This window comes from Ptychodera flava, chromosome 8 (genome assembly GCF_041260155.1).
Source record: "Ptychodera flava strain L36383 chromosome 8, AS_Pfla_20210202, whole genome shotgun sequence".
NCBI classification, from domain to species: domain Eukaryota; kingdom Metazoa; phylum Hemichordata; class Enteropneusta; family Ptychoderidae; genus Ptychodera; species Ptychodera flava.
The window spans coordinates 8,937,961-8,965,388 of record NC_091935.1 but is presented as its reverse complement, the minus strand read 5'-3'; the positions used below and the strand labels follow the sequence as shown (position 1 = coordinate 8,965,388).

General features: G+C 36.1%; 1 protein-coding gene and 2 long non-coding RNA genes across 6 annotated transcripts in view; all 3 read left to right on the top strand.

Moving 5' to 3' along the window:
- Positions 1-14,887, top strand: part of LOC139138403 (calponin-1-like) — a 41,568-nt gene extending 26,681 nt beyond the window's left edge. For all 4 annotated transcript variants that reach the window (XM_070706773.1, XM_070706771.1, XM_070706770.1 and 1 more), the window contains exons 2-6: positions 1,176-1,315; positions 8,490-8,556; positions 9,216-9,319; positions 12,771-12,803; positions 14,314-14,887. In XM_070706773.1, coding sequence (XP_070562874.1) covers positions 1,176-1,315; positions 8,490-8,556; positions 9,216-9,290 — 282 coding nt within the window. In that variant the 3' untranslated portion in view covers positions 9,291-9,319; positions 12,771-12,803; positions 14,314-14,887. The remainder of the gene's footprint in view (positions 1-1,175; positions 1,316-8,489; positions 8,557-9,215; positions 9,320-12,770; positions 12,804-14,313) is intronic.
- Positions 1-26,042, top strand: part of LOC139138408 (uncharacterized) — a 251,467-nt gene extending 225,425 nt beyond the window's left edge. The window contains exon 5 of the long non-coding RNA XR_011553604.1: positions 25,985-26,042. This is a non-coding gene — a long non-coding RNA (uncharacterized lncRNA). The remainder of the gene's footprint in view (positions 1-25,984) is intronic.
- On the top strand, positions 23,109-23,968 carry LOC139137882 (uncharacterized). The gene is made up of 3 exons (XR_011553474.1): positions 23,109-23,227; positions 23,515-23,581; positions 23,842-23,968. It is a non-coding gene; the product is annotated as an uncharacterized lncRNA (long non-coding RNA).
- Positions 26,043-27,428: the final 1,386 nt, after the last annotated feature.

Here is a 27,428-nt window from a genome sequence, read left to right as displayed (position 1 = left end):
GTATGCATCCTGATATTTCCATTGTTATGTTTCCACAATTTTGATTGTATGGAACACTGAGATCTGACATAAGCCAACAATGATAACTGAATCAAGCAAAATTTGCATTCTCCCAGTTCCCACACATTTTTAAAAGAAACACTGCACTGTAGATGTGGAGGGGTCAAGAACATTGTGTAGCAGACATACTCACAGATCAAAAAGATGCACATATATATAAAAAATAAACTTTTTATATTATAAATTTACAGAAAATGTTTGAGATGTATAGTGCATTGCCAGCAAAATACAGAATAATTACACAAAAACAGCATAAGCAGAGTGGATTGTTGACGGTCTTAATTCAAGAATTTCACCCAGAATGTGATACCTTGAGTATGTTTTCCAACATATAACCTGATGTTTGTTCAGTTCAGTTCACAGTCATACAATTAACAAATTTGCATCAGATATCTACGCATGTCACATCAGAGGGGCTAAGTACAGATAGAATTGTAGATTTCACTGACCCCAGTGGTGACCAAAATCATGGAAGCCTGTGGTCGTACAGCTCTGGATGTGCTCACCCTGATTATGAATACTGCATCATGAGTCAAGCTGTTACAATCAGCAGATGGTTGGTTATACCATGGTCCCCCAACATACACCAATGCCACAGTTGTGGAGGGACCGTGGTTACACATATGTACATCAGTATTGATACTGATAATAGTAATAATGAAATGATGATAATGTAAATCAGCAATTAATTTCATTTAATTAATTTTTTAGTCATATTTTTTATAGTAGTTTTTTACACTTCTGTTACATGTAAGGACAAATAAAAAAGCCAGTTCATGAAATTGGATGATTTCTGTAGCAATGGCACTTGTATTACAAATGTGACCATATCATGTGATTCTAAGGAAAATCTGAGTGATGTTTATGTAGGGAGATGCAGAAAATTCCCTGTACCAATGTACTACATGTATTTAGTTTGGATAATTTTTCTATATCAAGATCTTACAAGCTAGATCCACATTGCTGAAAATGAAAGATGAATTCTGTGCATCAGATGACTACATTCAGAATACTGGCCATGTACATGACGATCATATCTATTGGCTGTGTTCTTTAAAGACTCTTGGAAATCCAGGTGATAAAAAAATATCAACATTGTTTTTCTTCCATTTCAGCAAAGAGCTAAATATGATATAGAAAGGGAAAGGGAAGCCCGTCAATGGATTGAAGCATGTACAGGTCACCCACTCGCAGAACAAGAACTTGGCGAAGATCATTTCCATAAATCACTTAAAGATGGTATTGAACTTTGCCGGTAAGAAAACACAGTGTTTTTAACATATTCTTGATACAATTTTAGTGTTTCATCTAGACAGGGGGATGGGGATTCCCCCTCTGTTGACTTGTTGGCACCCCCTAGTAATTTGTCAGGGGGGGGGGGAACCAGCCCCCATGAAATAGTGCCAGTCGCACCTTAGAGATGAAAGTAAAACACATGAACTGGTGAAATCCCCCCTAAATTTTCTGGTAAAGGGGGAAAATCCCCCCTCCTTTGATGCCATCCTGGATGAAGTACTGTATTTTGAAAAAAATATACAGACTGACAACTGAACACCTTATGAAAATTATAATTTGTGTTCACTTGCCTAGCAATGTATTTCAAGGGAATCCTGACTGAATATGACTTAACCTGTTCACCCCCAATTCCTATAAACAGGTCCACAATCACCATTGATAACAATGGGTTTGGGACAAACCATGGTGGTGAAAGGGTTATAAACTCCATATAACTTTTGATGTATTTATATCATTGTTCTTCTGTTCTTGCTGTACACCCAGAATAATTAACAAGCTATTGCCCCTTTAAAGTTCAAGCAACTACTGATAGTTGAGATGAATTGGAGATTCACAATCTTGAACTCAGCTTGTTTTTCCTTTTAAGTACCAGTATTTTTCATTCTGCTAATATATAAATACAAGTTGCAGAGAAATGTTGTGTTTCTACCACTTGAAGTGTGGTATGTTTGAACAAATGAAGATTTGAGTACTACGGTGCCATGCAAGGACAAGCCTTTGTGTATTTGGACATCATGGTAATGGCACTTGAAGACTTGAACTTGTTTGTTCCCATTGACACGTTTACAGTATTAAATGTCAGAACCATGCCAGCCTGTAAAAGTGTTGCATTATGGGTAACAGGCTGACTGCATTGCTAGTCCCTTGTGTGGTGTGATATTTTGAAGTTTGACTCTTGACAGACTACTTACCTTATGTGATATACTTACCTTATATCCCTGTCATAAATAATGCTATCCTAGGGAAGTTCAACATGAAAAGGATACAGTTGTCAACTGGGCACTGTGACACACATACATTCAATTAGCAAGCCAAATACTGGGTATTTCAGTTGCTTCAAGAAGTAGGGTAGACTACAAAACTGCATTTGATGGGTGTAACAAAAATACTGAAATTGTCATCAGTCATAGCTATTGGGCCTCTAACTATAATTCTGCTTGCAAAGCATGAAAACAATACCATAGAATTTCATTCATATGTATGAATATTATAATTACTTTCATGAAAGGAAGTTTCAGGTACAGTCACCATTATAACTGTTTAGACACCTGGTTTAATTCAAGCATTATCTTCAGTATCGATAAAATCTGATTTTGAGAAATCAGATTAGGATCTTATCATGCTGAGAATTTGATCTGTTGTCCCAGCTAAACAAGAGTTATTGTGTTCATGGCAGAGGATATCATGTATTGGGTTTATTTCAATTACTGTTTAAATAAGTGCATAAATCATTTCTTATTCCTGTGTATTTCAAGACAGGTATAGTTCGTGTCAAAGCTGAAAGCCTATGTAAATAACATGCAGATTTATCATTGCCTCCAGACATTCAATGCATTCATAGATGAATATTAAAGTCACTTTACTCTGGATGGCTGTATTAAATGAACGTCAGTTTTAGTTTTCATCTGACTGTTACTAGAATTTAACTGTATTAAATTCCACAGTTATTTAGAATGATTTGTTACCGTCTTTGACACTTATTTTGTTAAAGTAATTACTAGATAGTCTTAACTGCCATGGTGATTGTCAATTTTTATGAACATTGTTCACAATTTAGAATGTTGCAGATCTTGAGATATCAATGGTATTGTAAGCTTGGAAGCAAACACACTGTGTTAAGTCACAGCCGTCTAATGTATTATTGTTTACCTTGTTTAGTCTTGATTGTTTATTGTTGTGTCTAACCAAATCTTGCAGACGGGTCATATAGCCACTCTTACACAAGCCCTGCAAGGCATCTGACCCAAATAGATGCTGGTTTAAATTCATTCCCAGTATGTCCCAGAAAGCACACCATTGTCCACTATATGCACAGCATTACAATCTTTCAATTGTGTGGCTGCAAATCCCACAGGCGTTAACACACTGTATGGCAAATGGACACAAAATGAATTAAAGCCAGTGGATACAGTGCTGGAGGTTTAAACCAATTCATGCAGGGACATATAGTCTGCAGGTGGTTGATGACACTGTGCCACTGTTCAGCTTAGTCATGCATGTCGTCTGCTACTCAGTGAATTTATTGTCTGTCTATTCTGAAAGCACTGTCCCTCTGTAGGGACTGTGTTTTAAGCTATTTACCCAGGTATAATGAAATAGCATGGCATTTTGTGCCTTTTGTCTAATATGTCTTAATATCTGTACAATAGGCAGAGAACAATTTCACCGTGCATATCAGTTGCAAAGTCACGTAATATAAAATTTAAACTATCTATTTATAAAGATCAAAACATACCCTCAGCAGTTTATATATAAGAGAAATACTAAGCAATTTAGGAAAATACTATTTTCCACAGTTAAGAGAATTTAGCTGTCTTATAGATGTCCTACTGTGGATCGACTAACTATATAATTCATCAAAGGAGCAATCGCCACAAGTTAAACACAGAAATCTAACAATTACATTATTTTACATTGTATTTCCTATTTTCATAAATACAAAGGAAATTGTTATTGTCAGGCTGTACAATTCTAGGTAACAGCAGCAACACTGTTTCAGTCAATATTTGTTTGATACACCGGAAATTATGCCAGCGTGCATCTGATATTCTATCAATTTCCCCAATAGACGTAAACATACATGTCCCAGAATATGACAGACATAAAAAATCAATGTCTGCATAAAATTTGTTCCATTTCTTGGTTTGAATTTGTGAAATTGTTTCAGAGTATTTTTCCACTTAAAAAATTGATAAGATTATATTGAAGTCTTAGTGTTCTCTCAGCATTATCATGATTTATATCCCTCATAAATTCCATTCAAGAAATATGCAGAACTTGGAGCCTCAAAATTTGTCATAGATGTGCTGTTTTCTTTTGTCAGATCTGCAAGGGAAACGCCAAGTAGATCTTAATCATTGAGCAGTGTTGTCTAGGGTAGTAAAATTAATCACACTATATTTGTCTGAAGAATGATGTGGCCAGGCAGGCAGTAGAAATGAGGTCATCAGTCAGGTGATCAGGGTGTGGCGGGTTAAACTACTTTTGAGGTCATCGCATGTCAAGGTCCATCCATTATTGCTCTGCAGAAAATGAATTTGTGTATTAATCTCAAGAATTTAACCCTGTGAGAGCCAAAGTCAATTGTTGTCACTTCTATAGCCTGCTTCTATAAAATATCATGCAGAAAATTTTTTCTTCAGAACAATGCAATTTTTTTCAGGTTTTTCCCAAAAATTTTGATGAAAAACTGTAGCCAATAAAAATTATGGCCATTTGGTCCAAAATTATCAACAACATCACAGAAAAATTCATAAAAATTGGTAAAATGTTACACTAAGATTTTTCTTTGGAGGCGGAATAATTACAGCGCTCAAAGGACTGTTAATTCCATATAACTTTGAAAGACTGTTAATAATTTTCACTGGAAATTAAACCAATATTATTTCAAAATTGGAATGTCTCCCTTGTAAGCCATTAGAATGATTGCGTTCAAATTTATCGCCACTCAGCCACGTCATTTCTGATATATTTTCATTATTTTAATTAATTGTTTGGTGACAATCAGAGTATTGTTGTCACTATTTGATAAATTTTATATCAGTCTGAAAATATTGTCTCAATTGTTAGACGAAAAAAACTGTGTTTGAAATTAATTGAAAGTAACAATGAGACATCAAGAAACCAAAATTTGAAATTATTTCCAATTCACCCATTAGGCAGGTAACTGTAAAAATTTGTCCTGCTTGGCCAACAATTGACCTGTTCTAGGCAGTTACTTCCTACTCTGAAGTACGATGATAAAATCATAGGTGGAAGAATGTCAAAAATAATATGTCAGAGCTAAATATTGTGTGTTCATGCATGATTTATAGAACCCGCTAGCAGGAAGTTGGTGCCACTCCAGTTCATAATCTTCCTCTTGCCAAAGATGGCCAGATGTACTCTGTGACAACGCCTTGATAAGAGCTTCCTGTCTGTCACACCAGCCTCCTATTTCATGAGAGTCTGCTAAGAATATCCTCACTTATGATATTGTGACATTTGTTCAGGAAACTTTATATGACACTTCCCCTTTCCTTTAGTATGTTGTGTTGGCGCTGTGGCAGGCTTTTGAAAAAGGAAAAGGGAAGAGCAGAAATTATTCAACCTTTAGCCTCGGGACAGATATTCGGACTCTCAAGCCTTTACAATTTCCCCTGATCTATCACTTGTTGGGGTTCATTTTAAAGCTCTTGGTGTAAGAAAACTTTACCTTCTTAGATTTTCAAAATCGAAAATTTTATTTTTCTCCATACAGTTAACACAGGGATGGCGGCCATTTTGAATTTCAAATGTCAGTAAATCTTGGGTAATTTGTTTCTGTAGTACCAAAATTTACAAAGTGACCCCAATTTTTATTACCTTCTCGTGTCTATTTATAGACAGAGAAGGTATTAGAGTTGAAAACCAATATGCTGCTGTCAAGAACTTCCGTCTGTCAAGACTTCCGTCTGTCAAGATCCGTTGACGTCATGCCATTGTGATGGGTCATATCATAAACTGGTGGGGGTGTTCATGGCTTAGGTTGAGGTGTGGGAGAACGATTTTGAGCTATGACAAAAATCAAAAGGGACTTAGCGGCATAGCCACAGTGTTAAGCCTTTCTCCAAGGTTTCTTAGTTGACTACAATCTATTACAGACTACTGAGCTGACGTTAGGGGTACTCACTTTATGCTTGCTCACTCTGTGAGCGCTAGTGTTTGGTACTGAGTTGCGTAGATATCCCCTCATGGCTCACGTGATCTGGGCCTGTTGCATAATCTGCAGAGATGATCATATGCCTCCGAGTCTGAAAACTGTCATTGTGTAAGCCTGTCGGCATTTTCCTTGCATTTTTTCTCATTTAATTTTGCAAAATATCGGCGAGTACCTCAATATTTCAAGATAACCCTTTCTTCCCAATCGTTTCCTGGAGTTTCAGAGTCATATGAACGAAAATGAGTGAAAGTTTTAGACAGGAAAATCGGACGTCGGCCATGTTCAATGTTTACAGTACAATCAGAAGTTTACGTGGAGGAATTAACCAACAAACACAGGAGTGTTCATGATGCCCGCCCTCTAGAGGCAGACCTTCCTATATGAAGTACCACATTTAGTACCACATTTGATGCTTGTGGAAAGCTTGACCACACAATGGAGCATTTAAACTTTCAGAAAATGACAAGAAGGTATTCAGAAAATGTCAAATACTGAGGAAAAATGCGCAAATATTCAAAATAAACAGGTTAACTGATTGGTCAGCTATAAAAAACAATGAAAATGTTTATGATCAAAAGTTTTTGAGATGCGCACATTTTAACAAATACAGAAATTATTAACATTATAAATATAAGACCAAACTATTTTTTCAGGGATGGGACAGGTTGGAAATGAGGGGTGAGAGACAAAGGCACTCCTATTGCTGCATGTGGATGCAGCCACACCATTTCATTTACAGCATACTTATTCACTGTGTTGTGTTCAAGTTCCATATTGTACTGACTGTCATACAAGGATAACATAAGCAAATCAAATCAAATTAGAAAAGGATCAATGCTGTCGTGTGGATTTTGCTGAACATGGCTGATTATTTCGCCCTATATATTTGGTATCCAGCAAAGGCATATTTTGATGTAAAGTCAAAATTAACACTACATTGCTGACAATATATTTTACCGTTTCTGCATGAATTTTTCTTTTTTAAATTATAGTATATTAGTACTTCAAACAGATTAACAGTTATCGTGATGTCAACCCATAATTTTACATCACAAAGACTGTAATTCTGCCAATTTATTTTGTTTTTCAGTCATTTTATAAATTTTGCACTGCACAAGATGATTGAACAAATTGCAATGTTTGAATTTGTAAACTCAAAGAATAAAAATCCTTTGGTCACAAATTAAATTATTTTTGAAAAGAAATTTACTCTTAAACACTTTTAGCATATATTCTTTACACGGTCATGTATTTCAAGGAAAATATGCCTATTAAAAACAGTAATTTCTTCACTTTCAATTTTTTTCAATACTATGACAATTATCAGCCATGAGGTTATACAAACACAAGACCAGATAAGCGTTTTCATCATTTCCACAGGACTCTTTGGAAAATCCATTAAAAACAGTTAAAAGTGACTGGAAATGATCACTTGGTATACATTTAATTTACAGATGCCAGGTTGTGTATTTCACATGCACTCAGGTCAGTAAGGAAGTGCGTCATTACTATTTTGGACTGTTAATTCTTATTTCTGAATTGTTTAACTTTTTCCACATTGAACTATCTTTAGGCAGTTTATACTGTAGCTTAGAATTTTTTGATTGATGTATTTAATCATCTTTGGGTTCTTTGGGTCCATATCCCACCTCATGCCCCTACATCATCAACTATTTACCAACAACTCCATGCCAACAACCAATTACCTGACCTGGCCACACATTAGAGAAGGTACAGCGTCATTGACGGTATTTTTCTTGATGTTGAAAGAGAATTGTTGAAATATTCCTTGAGAAAAATTTGTGCAAAAGTTTAAGTTTTTGACTTTTAAGGCGCATTACTACCTTAATTGGAATTCTTCAAAATAAATGTGTGTCATATAATTGAGAATGAAATGTTTCATTTAGTAGCTTGGTCTAGTCGTGAGTGACATGATGTGCACTGCATGGCCAGTGCAGTGACTGTCCTTTTATGGATATTAACAAGCAACGACTAGATCACATAATGAAAGCTGAACACATACACTCAACATATTTTACTAGCATCGTGCATGCATGTAGGATAGATCTATTCCATTGCTACACTGTACATACATCATTCTGTTGGCACCTCTGGCTTTTTGACTTCGTGGTTTGTATGTTATTGTAAACTCCACAAAAGATTCAAGAAGTTTCATTCAAATTATATGTTTCACCACAACATTAACAGTGTTCCTCTTTTTTGTCTGTTTCAGTCTGGCGAACATTTTACAGCCAGGAAGTGTGAAAAAGGTCAATGAAAGTAAAATGGCTTTCAAACAGGTAATTTAAAAGAGAGAGCATGAACGCACTGTAGCCACCAAACCTGTTCTTAGATTTAATAGGCAACTCATATCTGCACTGTTTAATGTTCCAAAAGGTTTCAATCAGCAGCAATTTTTAAAATAAATTTCATGAAATGTTTTTGCTCATTAGAAAATTTATTCATTAAAATACGCTGACTCACAGTGAATTATGGGAAGACAAAAATGGCATGATTAGGAACTCTTCCGTCAGAGTACGGTTTTGATGATAATCTTCATGCATGCAGTCAATGAGTGTGCTTTAAACCTAAAAACTAAGTTGTAATTTAAAAATTTGATCTTTATGTATTACAATTGAAATTCTTTTTCATTTTCATATTTATTCATGTGAAGTGACCGTATGAACACAATACAGGTTTTAGAATATTATGAATGTCTTGGTGTTTTTTTCTTCCTGGTAAATTGTATGGGAAATTTACTGCATCCTTATCAAGATCTGACGTGCAGATTTTTATTGTAGCTAACAATTTGTAAAACTAGTCGATGCAACACTAGACTTTATGCTTCAGATCTGCTCCACCTGAGGATAGTCGGCAACAAAATACTTTTATACACTGATTACAATACACTAAAATGTTTGCACCAATAAAATGCTCATGTCATATGTTTCTCTTTCAGATGGAAAATATCAACAGCTTTTGCAGGCGGCCACAGCGTATGGAGTTCCGTCTATGTCTTTATTCCAAACTGTAGATCTTTATGAAAAACAAAACATGGTGTCCGTAAGTTGACAATTCTATTGTGCTATACTTAAAAACTGTTCAGCGTCTATTTATAACTCGACATTGTTCAGTGTCAGTGTGTCACAATGAACAATCAGACATTGTTGTTCTGTGGTTTCAAGCTGAGTCTGTAAAGAATGTGAAAATTAATGACCACAATTGTGATGTGTTTAAGTCTTTTTCTTTTTCGTCCTACTGTACTACACTGCAAGTTTGCTTTCACAGATCATATTGACCGGGAAAAAGTGCTTGCTCACATACTATAAAATTCCCAAATTTTTGAATATTAAAAGAATATTTGCATGTCAAGAGTCTCCCCCCCCTCCCCAAGATCCAATACCCCTAAAGACTCATAGTTGATGTTAAACAGGTCATAGTACGGGAGCAAAAGAAATGCTGGTTATCAGCCAGGCCCATTGCATTTCATTTGCTCCCAAGCGTGTCATTGCACTGTGGTAGGCTCTTTCAACACACACGTTCATGACTAATGCAGTATGTCAAATTTCCATTAGACTTTGTAATTAATGTTTGTTCATAATGCCTTGGAAGACATTAAAAGTCACTTCAAGAAGGTGTTTGTCTAACTGTTGATTGAGTCTCATAGACACTGACCAGCACAAACCACCAAGGGTCGTGCAGTCTGCAGTGCCCTGCACAAACTACTCATCCAGAATGACTGATCAAGCTTCATTGTCATCGTATTGCACTGTAAATAGCAATTAAGTTACTGAACATAGAAGCTGCAAAGACCTTAATAAAACCCCCCTGCTTAACCCCTCCGCCCAAATTACATGTTATGACACTCAAAGAGGCCTGAAAAACCTTCATGTAGATGTGTGTTTTGCTAAGGGTGTAGAGCCAGTCATTTCTTGAGGCAAGGTGGTGCATCTTTGTCCAGGGTAATTGTGTCAGTGCCCTCGTACGACAGATATTTCAGGCTGGGACATGGTTGACTTTCATTTTAAAATTTAACAATAATTTGATTGGATTTCCAATTATCATAGACATTTACAATTCTGCATACAGCATCAGCACAATTACTCGCATGTAAATTAAAATAACTGAGCAGTATTTGTTTGTGGGTGGCATTGAAATCAAGCAAGTTGAAATGTAAATGAATTAAGGGCTTTGTTTTGCATGCATTGTCGCCATGAGCAGTCAAAATTCTATCATTAAGCACAAACAATCAGCCAGCAAGTCGTCCGTTCCCACTGTACAAAAACATTACATACAAGCTCTAGGCATGCAGAGTAACCTCATCCTGCAAGGATAGGATTGTCATCTATAAATATCACAAAAGATCCCTGTTGAATTTCTAGAACCATTTTCTCATTAAGTTGTAGATAATTATGAATATTACTTGGAAACAGCTCCTAAAAGAGCTACACAGTGTATACCTTCAGTGAATGGAATATTTAGACTCATGGAAACCCCGCTGTTCTACATGTATCTAGTATTTAATTTCCCACTGTTTCCTTATCTATGGGTGCAACCTTAAGAAACACATGTTTTCATTGGTGTAATTTGAGAGCTACAATTACTTGACAGCATGATTCTGATAAGGATATCTAAAAACTCATAATGCACAAATTAAATTAAACATTATGGTCAGCCTCACCACAATACTAACAAAAGTTTTGTGTAGTTTATTTAGTTAACATCAGGCAACATGTGTTATTGGTAGTGAACATGATACACTTAACTGATCAATCTCCATGGTGATTTGAAATTGTATCTCAGTGACAGTCATTGCCAAATTCAGTGCATTTAAAGGTATACAGTCACCTGTAATCTAAATATGCCCATATATGGTCAAAGGGCGTTCCTTGGTATTCAAAATGTCCATGCGAGGGCGCTGTTTTTAAAAAGCGGCCACCCGCCTTAAATCGGTGATTGGTTAGATTTTCTCTTTCCATGGTAACTGTGGCAAAATTAAAACAGGTGACAGTAAATTGTAGTGCATTTAATAGAACAGCAGGGATACGTAATCCTATACCGTGATTGTGTTTAGCATTGTATCACTAATGAACTTCTGCACTCACTTAACCACAAGAAATACAATCCCACAACAGAACAAACCTGTTATGATATTTAAGGTAGAATGCGCCTCAGGGACAAATATTTGGACTCTCAAACTTTTTCAATTCTTTTCTGATCAATCACTTTTGAGGGTTCATTTTTTTCATTTTTGATTTTGAAAGATAATGATTGAAAGATTCCTTGAGGAAAGTTTTAGCAAAAGTTTTAAGTCTTTTACTATCGGGGTGTATACTACCTTAAAGCTGCAATTTTCAATCCCAGGTTCTCGCATTAGTGGAGTTCTCCTCCCAGTCAAACACTTGGCCAGTACGATGTTTGATTTCTGTAACATTAATTACACATACTGACCTCAACCTTTTGTCACCTTTTGCTAATCCTGCAAACAAAGTTTATGTTTGATTGACAATCGGTTCAAATCGCCAACGTTCATTGATTCCCCACCACCAACGCTAGAATTTCCTAAAAAAATGTCTTCCATTCGCGTTAGAATTTGAATATAACCACAGAGTTTGATCGGCAGCAGCTTCACGCTGACCGCTTGGCAGTCTCTTCTGCGTTTTTTGCTGCCGGGGAAAACTAAAAGTTGCATTTTCTGGAGCATGTGCTCGCGTGTTGCCTGTTTGATGTCCACTTACACAGTGAACGCCGCCATAGCTTCGTGTCCTTTTAAAGGGAGGCTCCGCCTTTAAGCAATATGTTATCAGTCTCAGAAATATTTACAAATGTCCACAACCTCACATTGCCAGTACATACTAAGAGAATACTTATACAGAAGGCAATTCCAATAAAAGACAGGCTTCTGATCTGACCTTTTGTTTCCAAGATGCTAAACATAATTATTTATCAAATTTAAACAGGCTTTCCAAACATTTTTACAACAGGGTCAAATATTCTTAATATTATAGAACATTTTCAAGAAGGCTTTCACACGATTAAATCTGCCAGCTCAATGCTGACACTTATTGATTCGGAGGGTATATGATATGATCATTGATGTGAATATTACAGTTATCAGAAGTGAAGGCATATGCTTTTTCTTCAAAAATTATATGTCGCCGACAGGCAAACATTAATGCTCATAAAGCGACCCATCCCATGAGAAATGTGCAATCTATTGTAGGCAGCTGATTTAATGTTGTGTTGCACAGAGTAAATACAGTGTCTCATGAAGTACAGTGTAACAAGTTACTGCTAACCTGACACGTCTTTGAGAACAAAATCCATCATGTTGAGTGCATGGCTGAGGAAAGAAAATTAATTGTGAATCGTACAAGCTGTTATATCCCACGGCAGATTATTCATTAACTTTTACTAGACACAAAGCATGGCTTTCTTGCACACAAAAATCTCACAATCATTTCTTGAAAGATATTAAAATAATAATTACTCTCAATTTTACCTTTTTTCGCAGGTTTTGGATTGCCTTTGGGCTTTAGCATCAATGGTAAGATTTTATATATTCCAATCGGCGTAATGTTTAACATAGACAAAAGACTGACTGATTGAAAGCAATTATGAAAATTCTAAGAATCAATTTTGATGTCGCCTTTCATCACAATTAATCTTCATACAGCCAATCATCTGGCAGATGAACAATACCTGCTATACATGTATTCTTCAAGTGACATTTTTTTTCCAAGAATATGTGATGTTTTTCTCACGACCTCTTTAAAATACAATTCAGAGAAACTATAGAATCATTGTGTTGGATTTTAAAATTGGGAAGTAGACTTTTCAACATGTGTTTAATATGTCCTTTGTTCATGTAGCGTCTGTTCACTGATGTGAGGTGAAGTGTATGATTGTTGAAAAGAGCTGTTCTTTTTATAGCCATATGCGGGTGCTAAAATTGTTTCAGTGTTTACCAGGGAAACACTGAAACAGTGGGAGGTGCTTACCAGGTAAATTTTACCAGAGTTCCCCTGGGTCGTAATTGTTACCAGAGTTCCTTAAAAGGTGCCAATGCATTAATTGGTATCAAAGGGACATATTGTGTTAGGACTTCTAAACATTAGCAAATACACTGTATCTATACATTCGTGCATGTTGTCCTATGTTTTGTTTGTGAATTGAAAACTGTTGGGCAGAATGGTTCAGGAATGTAGTGATCAAGCAAATTTGTGTATATTCTGGATTTAGTGTGACCCAAAACATAATAATATCTGGGTACTACGTTTGGTCTATCATATTACATGTGTTTGTATTATGCAAAGAGAGTTTACAAATACAGAAATCTGCCTTTCTAAGTGTGTAGAAAATACCCAGAGGGTACAAAGCAATCAGATAGCCAGATGTCAGCCATAGCAGTTCCCATTCCCAATAACCATTATCCCGTTTCCGACTGCACAATCCGGAACCATACTTTTGATCCGAAGGGTCGTGGTAATAAGCTTATATCTGGAAAATTTCTGGGCATTTGAATGTAAATTTTAAATCAAAATTTCTCTTCATAAACTAATGAAAGATTACTTTAGACTCTTGGATTTTTCCTAGTTTCTTGAAATTAAGGTTTGGCTCGTAAGATGAAGTTTTGTATTTTAAGGTGGATCATTCAAAACAGTCATATTTCTCAAGTTTTCGTCGGATTACTATTAATTAATTAGCCCTTTTTGTATCCATAGTGTGGTTGATTATTTTTGCTATCACATTAAATATCACATTTCATATATCACATATCATAGACAACTGCTTTGTCTAATTGTATGTTCAGTATGTACTCTGTGCACATGTAAGTCTGTATACTGTATGTTGTGTGATTATGAGTATACAATAAAATATTCTGTCTATATTTGTGCGCTTATGTGTGAGTATGTATAGATGTATGTACTTAAATAAAATATTATACCCACACATACTTACATATATAAGTATATAAATGCAAAAGTAATGAAATAATATGCTGTGCTAGACCTTAAAGTATTTACCATTGTGTCGTCTCTTTCACTTCATTACAGGCCAAGAAAAATGGATTTACTGGCCCACAGTGGGGAGTCAGAGTGGCTGATAGAAATGTAAGAGAATTTGACGAAGAAACATTGCGAGCAGGACAAGCTGTATTACCCCAACAAGCTGGCTACACCGGCGGTGCTACTCAAGCCGGAATGACCGCATACGGCACCTCTAGGCATATGTAAATGTTTCCACATGGATGTTTTTTATATCCGGCTGACACTCTTTTGGTATACCAGGCCCATTGTAGTAAATAAATATTCGAAGTCCTGTAGTGTAACATTCTTTTAGGAGTTTAAAACTGTATTTCGTCATGGGATGGTATTTCCTTGTCATAATAAAATCAAGAAAAATGATATTATTTTACTGCGAGCACAAGAACACTATTCTTTGACTTTAATTGAAGGATTTGTTGTTTCAACAGTATGGATTATTTCAACAAAGTTATCTGCAGCAGACAAAGATATGATAAAATGCCACATTCCAGTATGAGTTGGAACTGATAATTTAATAAACAATGTTGATTTGATCATTTGCAAGTGAGGAAATGGATTTATGATAATAAATGATAAACTTGAACATGCGTTTACTGTTACATTTCATTCATTTGACAGAGCTCTGATTTATAAATTGAGCCTAATTCTGGTCTTATATGGTATAAGATAATACAAAGATGCTTTTGAGAAAATCTCAGTGTTTTCATCACACATTTTTATTTCCACTGAAATCTTTTGTTTCAAGAGTTGTATGTCGTGATAATTCTCCTTGAAAAGTGCATTTTCTCTAATGTATAGAGATAGTATCTAGTAACTGTGCCAGTATATGAAAAATTCATCTTTTACCTGTAAAATGGGACTTATGCAGGATTTTTAAGCACCTGTAACATTTAATGTTTGTTTATGTCCCTCAAAACTTTCGGTACGTTCAATATCAACACCTTTCATCACAATTAAATTGTGACTACATCTACAGACAGTTTTGTATCCTTTAGATTAGTGGTTATGCAACCGGTATGATACTAGAACTGAGTGGAAGAAATTACACAACAGTTGTTGTCTGTGGTAGTATTATAAGTCCCCCTGTCTACAGTCAGAGTGCCTCCACAAAATCTCATTCACCTTGGCTTATCTACACTGGGCAAAATCCACCAATAGCAGGCTCTATTACATGTCAAAGGTCATGACCCTCCTTGAACTGTGCCCAGGTACCATTCTATTACAACAGATTGCAATCATTTGCTTGAAAACTGATCTCTATGTTTCTATAATTCCTGCAATTTTATATGATAGAGAGGGTAGCTCACAGACCATGTGTTTTCATATGTTTGCCCTGTATTGGTGAAACTATCAGACTTTATCCATCTAAATATGAACAATACTTTTCACGTGTTCCATGTGAGGGGTCACAGTCATTGAAAAGTTAATCTTCAAACAAAGTCTGTAAATGCTGAATATCACATTTTCCATGAATTTAATGAATGGGATTTTAACGGTGGAGTGATTCAATTACGAAGATTTAAAGGCTGTTTTCATTTGTGCCAATGTCTAGTGTTTTTCATTCCCTCTTTTCACTAAAGTGCTGCCTTGATGTCTATAAATGTGGTACCTGCTTTCAATGAACTACTGGTACAGCTGCAAAGTTGACAAAACAAGCTATTGCCATTTCATTTTAATCAGTAACTAAGTCAGAGTTTGCTGTTTATCGCATGTACATTCCATATTTGGGGCATACTCTGTTTACATTCCTATAGCAACTTAAAAGTGCATTCCTGCGTTGCTCTGTTTAGCATGTACCAACCGATGTTTTTTTGAAGAATAAATCAAAACACTTGCACTCAGAATCTAGAATTTACCAAGAGTATGTTTTCAAATTATATAATGTTATGATGTCAGGTTTTTATGTGTAATTTAGACTGAAATCCACTCTTTGAATATCACTGTTTGTTTCATTTTGGCTGAAAGAGTTTATGATAAGGCTTATGACCTTTTGTCAATGTGTGCCAGCCCTCAATGATACGTAGATCTTGATTGGTTAGAACATGTAAAAGTACAAAGCAGTTTCTTGATTGGGTTAAAAAAGAAACCAATGATAATTGTATTTTGTAGCTGTTATTCTTGCTGTCAGAATCTTTCATAGTTTAATTTGATCTTTTTGAGCAGAAAATATTTCTTTCAGAAATATAATTGTATTTTATTTTAGTTATGGATATCAAATTTTCTATTATTGAAGGAAATTGTATTTCTTACTGTGATAAGTAGTTCTAGACCTGAACATTCATCCATTATGATTCTTGTTTCTGATAGAATGCTTCTTAAATAAAATCATTTGGAAAAAAAAACCTGAACAGGTGTTGTGTTTTCTGCTGCCTTGCAGGTATGAAACAGTCTCTCTTCTACGTCTATGATAGAACTGAGAGTGTAGGTCAGTTGCCTTTTTCAAGTCCTTGACAAATTTAGCTTTGGCAGTGACTTCATAAAGTGGATAAAAGTTCTTCATAACAATACATCATGTAAAATAAAGTGCAATGGCTTTCTTTCTCACAGTATTCAACTTCATAAGGGTGTGAGAAAGGGTGCCCGTTATTACATTACTGTATATTGTGGCAGCAGAAGTGATAGTCGAAAATTCTCTTTAGTTAAATGACTATTTTTTTCAGTCATGTTCGTTCGCTCAAAACATCCACGTAGATTTGGTTTTTGGTTTTTTGCCACAATGTTGGCATAAATTTATTTGTAAAAAGTAGTGATAATTTCTTGAGCGTCTTCACATCTTTGCATCTCAAAACGCATCAGTACGTGATTGCTGTCAACAGTGCCACATTTTCAGAGATTAGAATATGAACGTTTGTCTTTGAAGGAGTGGGTGCGGATGGGTACTTGTCTCATCTTTCAGTGCATATTAATACTAGTTTACTCAATGTGTATGAATGTTATTTATGTATGCGGATTTGACTATAATAATTCATTATTCATGATGAATATTTGTACAGTGTGGTACCACGCATTTTAAAGATACACGATGCACAGGTAGAATCCAAATATTCAGTAGTCATGGAAATTAAAAAAAAGTCTGTGCATCAGCATTGTGGTACCACAGGGTACTCAGGAAACAACTAAACAAATAAACAAATAAATAAACAAACAAACAGAATATTGACAAACATACAAACAAGCATACAAATACATAATATGAAATAAACACACAGACAGACATAAATAGATAAACAAACAAACATACAATATTATGGAACGTTGGATAAATAAACATACAAACAAATAAACAGACAAATGTATGCACTCATATATATATATATATATATATATATATCGGAGAATACTGATGTCCTTGTGGAAAATTTCAGTGCTCGATGCTGAGGCAGAGCGTTATAAATAAGCGTTGTATGTATATATATATATATTATATATATATATATATATATTATATATATATATATATATATATATATATAATGTATTACGTGTGAGTGTGAGAGACAACAGCATATTGAAAAATTGAAATGATTGACTGAACAGCTCATGCAACATATCAACATGCGACGGCAGTACCACTACTATAGGGAATAGAGGTACTGCAGTCGCATGTTGATATGTTGCATGAGCTGTTCAGTCAATCACTTCAATTTTTTCCAACATGCTGTTGCCTCTCACACTCACACGCACATACATTATATTATATATATATATTATATATATATATATATATATATATATATATATATATATATATATATATATATATATATATATATATATATATGTATGTATATATATATATATATATATATATATATATATATATATATATATATATATATATATATATATATACATATATATGCTTATTTATAATGCTCTGCCTCAGCATATATATAAATATATATATATGTATAGGGTTGGACTTTATATACCAGAAGAGCCCGAGTACGAGGGTTTTATCCGACTTAAAAACTATCGCCCCTAATTGAGATGTTTTCGTTTTCAATGTGTTTACGTCAACCGTCCCCTTTGTCAATGTAACATGTTTAGGATATGAATTAAAACTTTTATTTGTGAAATAGCCTTCCAATGTAATGGAACATCCTATAAATGCCCTAGGGCACATTAGTTTATGTTTGTACCACAGCAGATTTTGTGTTGCAGCTGGTTTCCGCTGTGTTACCAAATTTGAATATTAAAACGTACCAGATGTCTACAGAATATGACATGTTCACTTTTGATTGGACAGTACTTTACTACGGCGCTGTCATTCGTTTCTGGAATTTGGTGACCAAGGCTTTACGAGTAGATAAAACACCCTGAATTGAGCACTCTGATTGGTCAATCAACAGTAGATAGTTTTTAAATATATATATATATATATATATATATATATATATATATATATATATATATATATATGAGTGTATACATTTGTCTGTTTATTTGCTTGTATGTTTATTTATTCAACATTCTATGATATTGTATGTTTGTTTGTTTATCTATTTATGTCTGTCTGTGTGTTTATTTTATATTATGTATGTGTATGTTTGTTTGTATGTTTGTCAATATTTTGTTTGTTTATTTGTTTGTTTGTTTATTTGTTTGTTTGTTTGTTTCCTGAGTTTCCTGTGGTGGTACTCGGATAAAGGTTACTGCCTTAACTTAGAAATTTTGAATGTAGGCATGACGAAATGTTGGGCAAGTATTCTTGAATGCTGCTTAGTGAAAGTACATGTACAATCACACAAAAAGAGAGATACTGTACAGCATGCTCATTTCACAGTATACTGTCTTTATCACAAAACAAGCTGACGGGTTTTTTATGTCTTTTTTGTGTTTCAGTAAAAAATATAATTATTCAAGTACATACACTGCTGGAGAAATATAGAGGTATGCTTGGGAAAACTATTAAGTAACATATCTCCAAAAAATGAAGTATTCACAATGTGTTCCACCTACCGGCATTAGAGGGTTATTGATTATTATTCTGGTACCTTTTGCAGTGTTTGCAAGTGCTTTGGCCAAATGAAGCTGCTTGCAGCTTTAATTATACTTACGTTTTACGTAGACGCAGGTCATTGATCAGTATTCTTTACACATACAGTGAGCCATATTTAAATTGCAAATGAACAACTTATTAAATGTTATACACGTATCAAATGTCCAACATTACGAAATATAAGTAGGATATTCATTTTGTATTAATGAAAGAATTACAGATAGTCATTTAATATGCAAATGAGCTACTTGTGATATGTGATACCCGTCAACTTCCAGCATGACTGAAGTGTTGATGCTCATTTCATGACTTAGAGGAAGTGTTGATGCTCATTTCTAAGGATACTTAGCTCAGAATATCAACCAGATGGAACCCACAACAGTTATTTTCATTTTCTTTTTGTTGGAACGTATGGCTGCATGCCGTGAAACATCGTTACCAATAGCTTTAAAACTCTTGTTCGGCTGATTACAGAGAAATAGCAATTTTGAATAATTGCACTAACATTTACATACGGAACTCACACATCAATACAGTTCCCTAGCTGTGCCTGTATTTATTTATTATATTTGTTAAACCTTTCGAAGCGTTCTTATCGCACACGAACATATTATTAATCTATCATGTTGGCGACAGTTATTTGTGAAACACGCCACAACTGCATTGTGATAAAACTAACAGTGTTTATTGCAAATGAAAGGAAACCTGCGGAAAACTTCATATCGATCACAATCACCTGTGATCTATTCCGCTCTGCGTCTATGCGCTCCATAGACCTGTGTACATATGCCTGAATCTTCTTCTCAGGCATATGTACACATGTCTATGGAGCGCATAGACGCAGAGCGGAATAGACCACAGGTGACTGTGTATACGTACAAGAAACTTCAAAACTTCTCTCAAAAATATGCTATAAAACAAAGTAAATAAAGTACAAAAACTAACACTACAAAATTTGGCGAGGGCCCCCTTCAGTCAGGCAAGCGGAGTGTAAAGGGGGGGGGGAGGGTTAGGTGATGACCTGGAACTAATGAAGGTCAGGCAACAGGGGGCTCGTCCACCTTGTTTTATTTGTGTGTGTGTTTGTTTGTGTGTGTTTGTCTGTATGTATTTCCTATGGTTAGGGTTAGGGTTGGGCTTATGGTTTGTGCTAGGGTTAGTCACTCCTCTATATAAATAAATAAATAAATAAATGAATAAACCACTCTCTATTGACAATATAGACAGAGCTTTTCGCTGTTATTTTATTAAAAATAACAAATAAACAAACACAAACACACACAAACAAACACACACAAATAAAACAAGGTGGACGAGCCCCCTGTGGTCAGGCAACTGCCCAATATTGGATCCATCCTGCGAGACCGAAAGTGTGGGAAATAGCAGAATTCCCGAGGAATGGGGATCAGGATGGAATCCAATGCCCAAGCGAGGGAAGAATGACTGAAGTGACCCCCAGAAAGAGGGAATGGTGGAGACGTGAGGGGTAACAGATTGTGTGTTGATAGGTGGTTACCATGCACGGGATGGTATCAGAACGATGCAGGGAAGCTCCAGCCCAGGGGATCATTGGTGGTGTGATACGAGCCTGGGGGAGCACACTCCTGGGGACAAAAAGCGACTGTACGAGCCCAGGTGGTAAACATGAAACGACGTAGAGAGGTGACTTTAGCCGAGGGGATCCATGGTACATGATACGAGCTTAGGGGAGTCGGACCCGGGGGACAGTCGTTTGTACGAGCCCAGGTGGAGAACGTGAACTGACGAAGACAGGTGACTCAGCCCAGGGGAACATGTGATATGATACGAGCCTGAGGGAATCGGACAGGTAGCGAATGAAGCAAACGATGAAAAGAAGAAAACGCACAGGTATAGAAAGGTGACTCAAGCCCAGGGGATCGTGGGAGCATGATTGAGCCAATAGGGTGGGAACAGGACAGACGACGAAGCATGTGTAGGTTTTGCTGTGGAAACGCAGCTCTCCGTTGGCGGGGTAGCGTGCGTCGCTATGCGGGTCATCAATTTTGAATAATTGCACTAACATTTACAGACGGAGCTCACATATCAATACAGTTCCCTAGCTGTGCCTGTACTTATTTATTATATTTGTTAAACCTTTCGAAGCGTTCTTATCGCAAACGAACATATTATTAATCTATGAAACCATGTTGGCGACAGTTAATTATTTAAAAACCCGACATCAGTTTGATACAGTATTTCAATTGGTCAATTTCCGTTAAAATGAGCAATATATTATGATCGTTCCGATAATTCTTTCATCGGCTTGCAACTGCACCCCAGTATTCCTGTTACATTAAATGGCGCAATCTCCATAAATGATTATTATTAGACACGTACTTTAGTGATATGTCGACTCTGTCTGTATTAATATGATGTTATAAATTTAGAAACATGTGAATGTGATCGTTTGTTTGTTAATGTCCTGAGAAAATGATAAACACTGTAAGATGATAAACATAGCATTATAGCAAACTCACCTGCGATGTAATTTCGCTTTCAGTTCAGTCAGTATTATTAACAGTAATTCAGTCTACTATTACATCCACAAAAAAGCACTGCATAAACATTCAATCGGGTTTAAGCTCACTTTTGGTATATGTATATATACACACCAGGGAAAGCTTATCTTATAAGGTGAGCCAGTCTCATTTGCACTACCACCAGGAACAGCTTGTAAAGCTGCTGATCAGAAGGTGTTCTAAAGTGGTTCCATACGACATGGGGAGGGGCAGATATTGTATTCTATCAGTGGGTGGGGAAAAGGACATCCGTTTTCCGTCCGCGAGCGGAGAAAACAGCCACTGTGTTTTGTCAGTAAATGGGCTAAATTGTTATTTTGGTTGCGTGTTGGGAGACTTAAATTTCAGACTGCAAGCAAACTTAGCATTGGTCGTAGATAAATCTGCAGACAAGAAAACTTAATCATCGATGAGTGGCATGTACTATTTTTGTGACGATTTTGTGTCATTGTGCAGTGGCTATCGCTGCTAAACTTTACGCCATCGTGTTTCACTTCATACGTTTGACATGCGACACGGTCTTTGCTAAACTGAGGTTTTTCGTTGGATCAAGTCTGAACATATGCATTTTGATGCCAACAATACAAAATATTTATAAGAACATAATAGTACATTTTAGTGAAAAGGAGAAACTCATGTGTTAATGAGGTGAGTGCAACTTTTGTCACTGGACAGGGGAGAGGGAACTTCTATTGATGGAGAGAGAGTCACTTGGGATTATTTGTTGTAGGGAGAGAGGAGAGTAAACATTAATAGCGGAAGCTGTTGAAAATAGTAGTTGGAGGGTATTTGATGAATCACCTCTCTATTTTCCTCATCCAATTCTTTGCTCAAAATTCGTTCCATATATTTGCGTTTAAAAACACTGACAACATCTTTTGATTAAATTTCTGTAAATGGGCTGCCCCGTTACCATTCCTGTGGGTGCATTTTCTCTACGCACTCCCATAGGTGTTTTCTCCCCTAGCGCCACCTTGCTCTGTGTAATAAAAATTGTTCCCTACCGCTAACACTTCTGTATTCTCTCGGTGCAACATAATACAACCAGCTGAGTGGGAGGACTCAAAACAAAAGTCAATAAAACAGAAAATTAAACAGCGGCTAAAGATCCATCGTTCTCCACTCCACATGAGGTAGTTGTCGTGCGGCTGAAACTTTAAGCTGTATTTGCAGTCTCACCATCCTCACCCTTTCCATGTAACCTTTCCGCACGATTTACTCTTAAATTCTTTTCGAGCTGATGAGCAATAACCTCACTCAGTTTACATAGTTGGATTATAAATAAAGTCACCACAACACTCTCCATCTCATACACAACAGTTTGTCCCGTTGAAACATTTGTACAACAGAACACCAGAGACGCGGAATGTGGTCGAAAACGGTGAGTATTATGTCATTGTTACATTTCTTGTTCAGCAAACCGGGCGAGAGGTTTCATAGATCGAGACTCTGCAGACAGAAAACTTATCAATTTTGAATGCAACTGTCATTTCGATATTCTGTCCAGTTTTTGCCATGCTAAGGATCCATATGACTGTAGAGCCGCCTGTCCTTATGTGTTTTCTTTTGATTTGTGTGCTCCATAAACGTCATGTAGCCATTCCTCTGTTCGAGTTAACATACATAAATCTGTTTCTGTCTTTGACAATCACATTTTCATTTCTCCAGTGCAAAATGTTCATATTTATACTCTTGGTTGTAATTGGAGCCCTTTACACGTCTGCCGCTGATACAGGTAAACTTTATACCTTAATAACTCATTTTACACCGAGTCTTGTAAACACAAAGAATATATGACCAGAATTCTAGACTAAACATTTTATGGTTTTGCTGTTGTTGCTGTTGTTGTTGTTGAGAGCAGTACTATATTACGCGCGCGCGGCCAACTTGCTGTCCTTATTTTAACTTACAAAACAGTCACTCTATGAAGGATGTCGCTTTTTTTGAAGTCATTGATGCTACATTTGTTTTATATTTGTTTCTCTTAATTTGCAGTTTCAGCAGACAGTAAAGGTAAGAATTATACCATACTTACTTTTGTGAGAGAACAGGTCGAAAAATTTCTTGTTTCCTGACGAAAATATTCAACCCTGGCATTCAACCATTCAGATCGAAGTTACATTATCGTGTATCGGAGGGTGTTGTAATATGCTGTTGTCTCTGTAGACTTGATTTTTAAATAAATTTTGCTGCTTGTATCGTAGTCGCTTAGAAAGACAAGTATTACGCAAACCTAGATGGTATCGTTATTTCTTCCGTTCATCACATTCAGTTTAATAACAAAGTTCTATGCCTTCTGTTCCACACTGCACCAACCAACAAGGACCATCAGATGTTTGGGTCTAAAATGGGATATGGGGCAGAATAGGCAACACAGTTTTTCTTCAGTTCAAGTTCTTACATATATTTCTGCAGGCGTCCCAGCATGCATGTTATCAGAAATTCTATGTGCTTTTGTGATGTACAGACGTGCAGATACTGTCACAGCCAACTTTCATATTTTCAACGTCAACCATTCCCTCCAGAGATCTTATGACTGAAGAAAATAACTATCCAACTTTATTAGCGTGCTTATCCAAGGATATCTTGGTCTATTGATGTCATTGAAATTACAACTCTCTCTCTCTCTCTCTCTCTCTCTCTCTCGTCACGTATTTGTCGAGCACGCGTGCGAGGGCAAAAGCATGACTTTGTCTTGTACGCGCGGTGGTACTCTTCACATATTGGATGCTATGTACGGTCGACAAAAGAAGAGCATCTGTTCAGCTCTTTTTACCCGCACAGGCTGCAAGGCCAGATCGAGCTTTAGCTATGTCAGTAGACGATGTGAGGGCAAAAATTCCTGTACAGTGACCGCTAAGAACAGCAACTTCGGTGGTGACCCGTGTCCGTATTTCAATAAGAAATATTTGGAGGTTGTTTACGAATGTAAGCTTATGTGCATTTTTATCTTTATATATTGGCCTACGTATCTTGACGATTTCTTTGACAGCGGTAGCAAATGATTTCGGTAAACCGTAAACCGTTCTATTTGTTTTTGTTTTTTTTTGCGTGCTATAACATGCCATTGCAGGCAATTGTTAATCAAAATATGAACTACCTTTTTGTCTATCAGAAATATGTGAACTCGCTTCTAGCTCGCCCAAAAGGTTAGATTAATGCTTCGTTGCAGAACAGACAGAACGATTTGACACGTGTAAGGAACGTTATCAGTTTCCAATCCTAAGGAAGAAATTAACAATACTGTGAAAAGTAGCCAAACGGCTGCCAAACGACGAGAGAACGTACGACATCATCAGAATATGATAAGAGAGCGCAGAAAGTGCTGACCATGCTCTCCGTTCACCTTCCGTTCCCGCATGACTTAACTTCTGTAATGGCCATTTGAGGAGGAACTACAAGTTTGCGGCAGTTTTTTTCAAAGGATGGCGAGGAAACCTCCTCATACTATATATTTTCAAAAAGCAGAGAATCTAAAGTTTAGTATGGTGGCAATAGTTTACTCGAGGGATGAAGAGGATATATATTTGGGGTACAAACAATTTTTGTATTTAATGTAAAATAAATTTAAATCAAAAACTTGATACTATTGTTTTTAATTTGACATAAATTTCAATTAAGTGTAGATGTAGAAAAACACCGACTATTTTATTTTGCATTATCTATCCTCAATGTAAAACTGAAGGAGGTGAAAGGCTGACACTCAAAAAGTGATTTTAATCATCTTAAGCATATTCATATGCGTATTATTCAAATGTAATGACTTTATAGCCAAACAAATCAGTCATTTTGTTACATCGTATGTAAAGATCATAATATTAAAATTTCAGAAAATTTAATACAGCCAGAGTGGAGTTAAATTCTTTGGAAATCGTGAAATTGGAAGAATAGAGAAGCCAGGAAATCCGGTGATTTGCATAAAGTAGGCCTAGCACTTCTTTCTAACCAAACTTACGACTGCTCGGCAAGCTAAACGGTGAACCCAACCATATTTAATCTTTCGGTAAGGGATATCACTTAAAACTGAATGAAAATTTGCCAAAAAAAGTTATTTGAACAAAATATTCTGTGTTACGTGCAGCTCCATCTTCATCATCAAAACTCGATGTACTGAGATATGGACTGTTTGCTTTTCTAGGTCGTTATTAGACTAAATAAGAAGACCTGTCTTTGAGTAAGGTAATTATCAATAATTGTATTTGAGAACAGTTTACCAGAATGATCTGATCTCCGTTATCTTCTGGTGCGAGAGTTTTCTTGAAATCTTTCAATATGTATCTCCTTCTTACTTTCTCTATGTCCATTTGTCATTCTGATGTATCCAATACGGCTCCATTCCTAACCGATGTTTCGTCAGTGATACCATAGACTGTAGTCTCTACTGTCTATATGGTGATACCAAATAAACTCGAAAACTTACAAACTCTACAAGAGAGTACACCATTCTAAATAGGTTTTGCACCGACTTTCTGAACTATGGACACATGGAGAGAGTCAATTATTCTTGCAACGCTTTGCCTGCAATGCATTATGACAAACGTTTGACCCACTTCAAATGACGATGCTGCCTAAATATTTTTAAATTTGTGAACAATGGCAACATCTTTGCCAAAATTTTACAATGTACAGCGGTCGATAATTCTTGTCCTGAAGTCCTACGTCCTCTGACATGGCAAGCATAAGATTTCAGGTTCTCTAACATGTCCAGTACCCGGTGGATCCAAGCTCGTACTTTCAAACACAGGCGCTCGGCACATGTCTGGGATAATAACCATATTTAATGTGTAGAATGTCTATATTAATTGATTCAACAAAGAATCACCGTACACGATATTACTATACATGTCGGCTAGCTTAACCGAGTGATTATAGCTGCTGTGCTCTGGCCCAGTGAACATGCTGTGATACTGTAAATGTTGGATAGCGTAACCGAGTGACTATCGGCTGCGCGAACAAGCTGTGGCACAGTGTCAGTGTAATCTGATCGCTTGCTGCACAGACTTCTATGATTATTATCCAAGCAATGCGTCGAGCGCCTGTGTATGGTGTCCAATCCATGCCAAAATTACTACTTTGATTTTACAACACAACATGCCATTCCGAATTCTATTTTACAATTCAACATGCTATTTCACAACACAACATGCCATTCCGAATTCTATTTTACAATTCAACATGCTGTTCTGAATTTTATTTCACAACACAACATGCCATTCCGAATTCTATTTTACAATTCAACATGCTATTTCACAACACAACATGCCATTCCGAATTCTATTTTACAATTCAACATGCTATTTTACAACACAACATGCCATTCCGAATTCTATTTTACAATTCAACATGCTCTTCTGAATTTCATTTGACAACACAACATGCTCTTCCGAATTTCATTTGACAACACAACATGCCATTCCAAATCCTATTTCACAACTCAACATGCTCTTCCGAATTTCATTTGACAACACATCATGCCATTCCAAATCCTATTTCACAACTCAACATGCTCTTCTGAATTTCATTTGACAACACATCATGCCATTCCAAATCCTATTTCACAACTCAACATCCCATTCTAAACC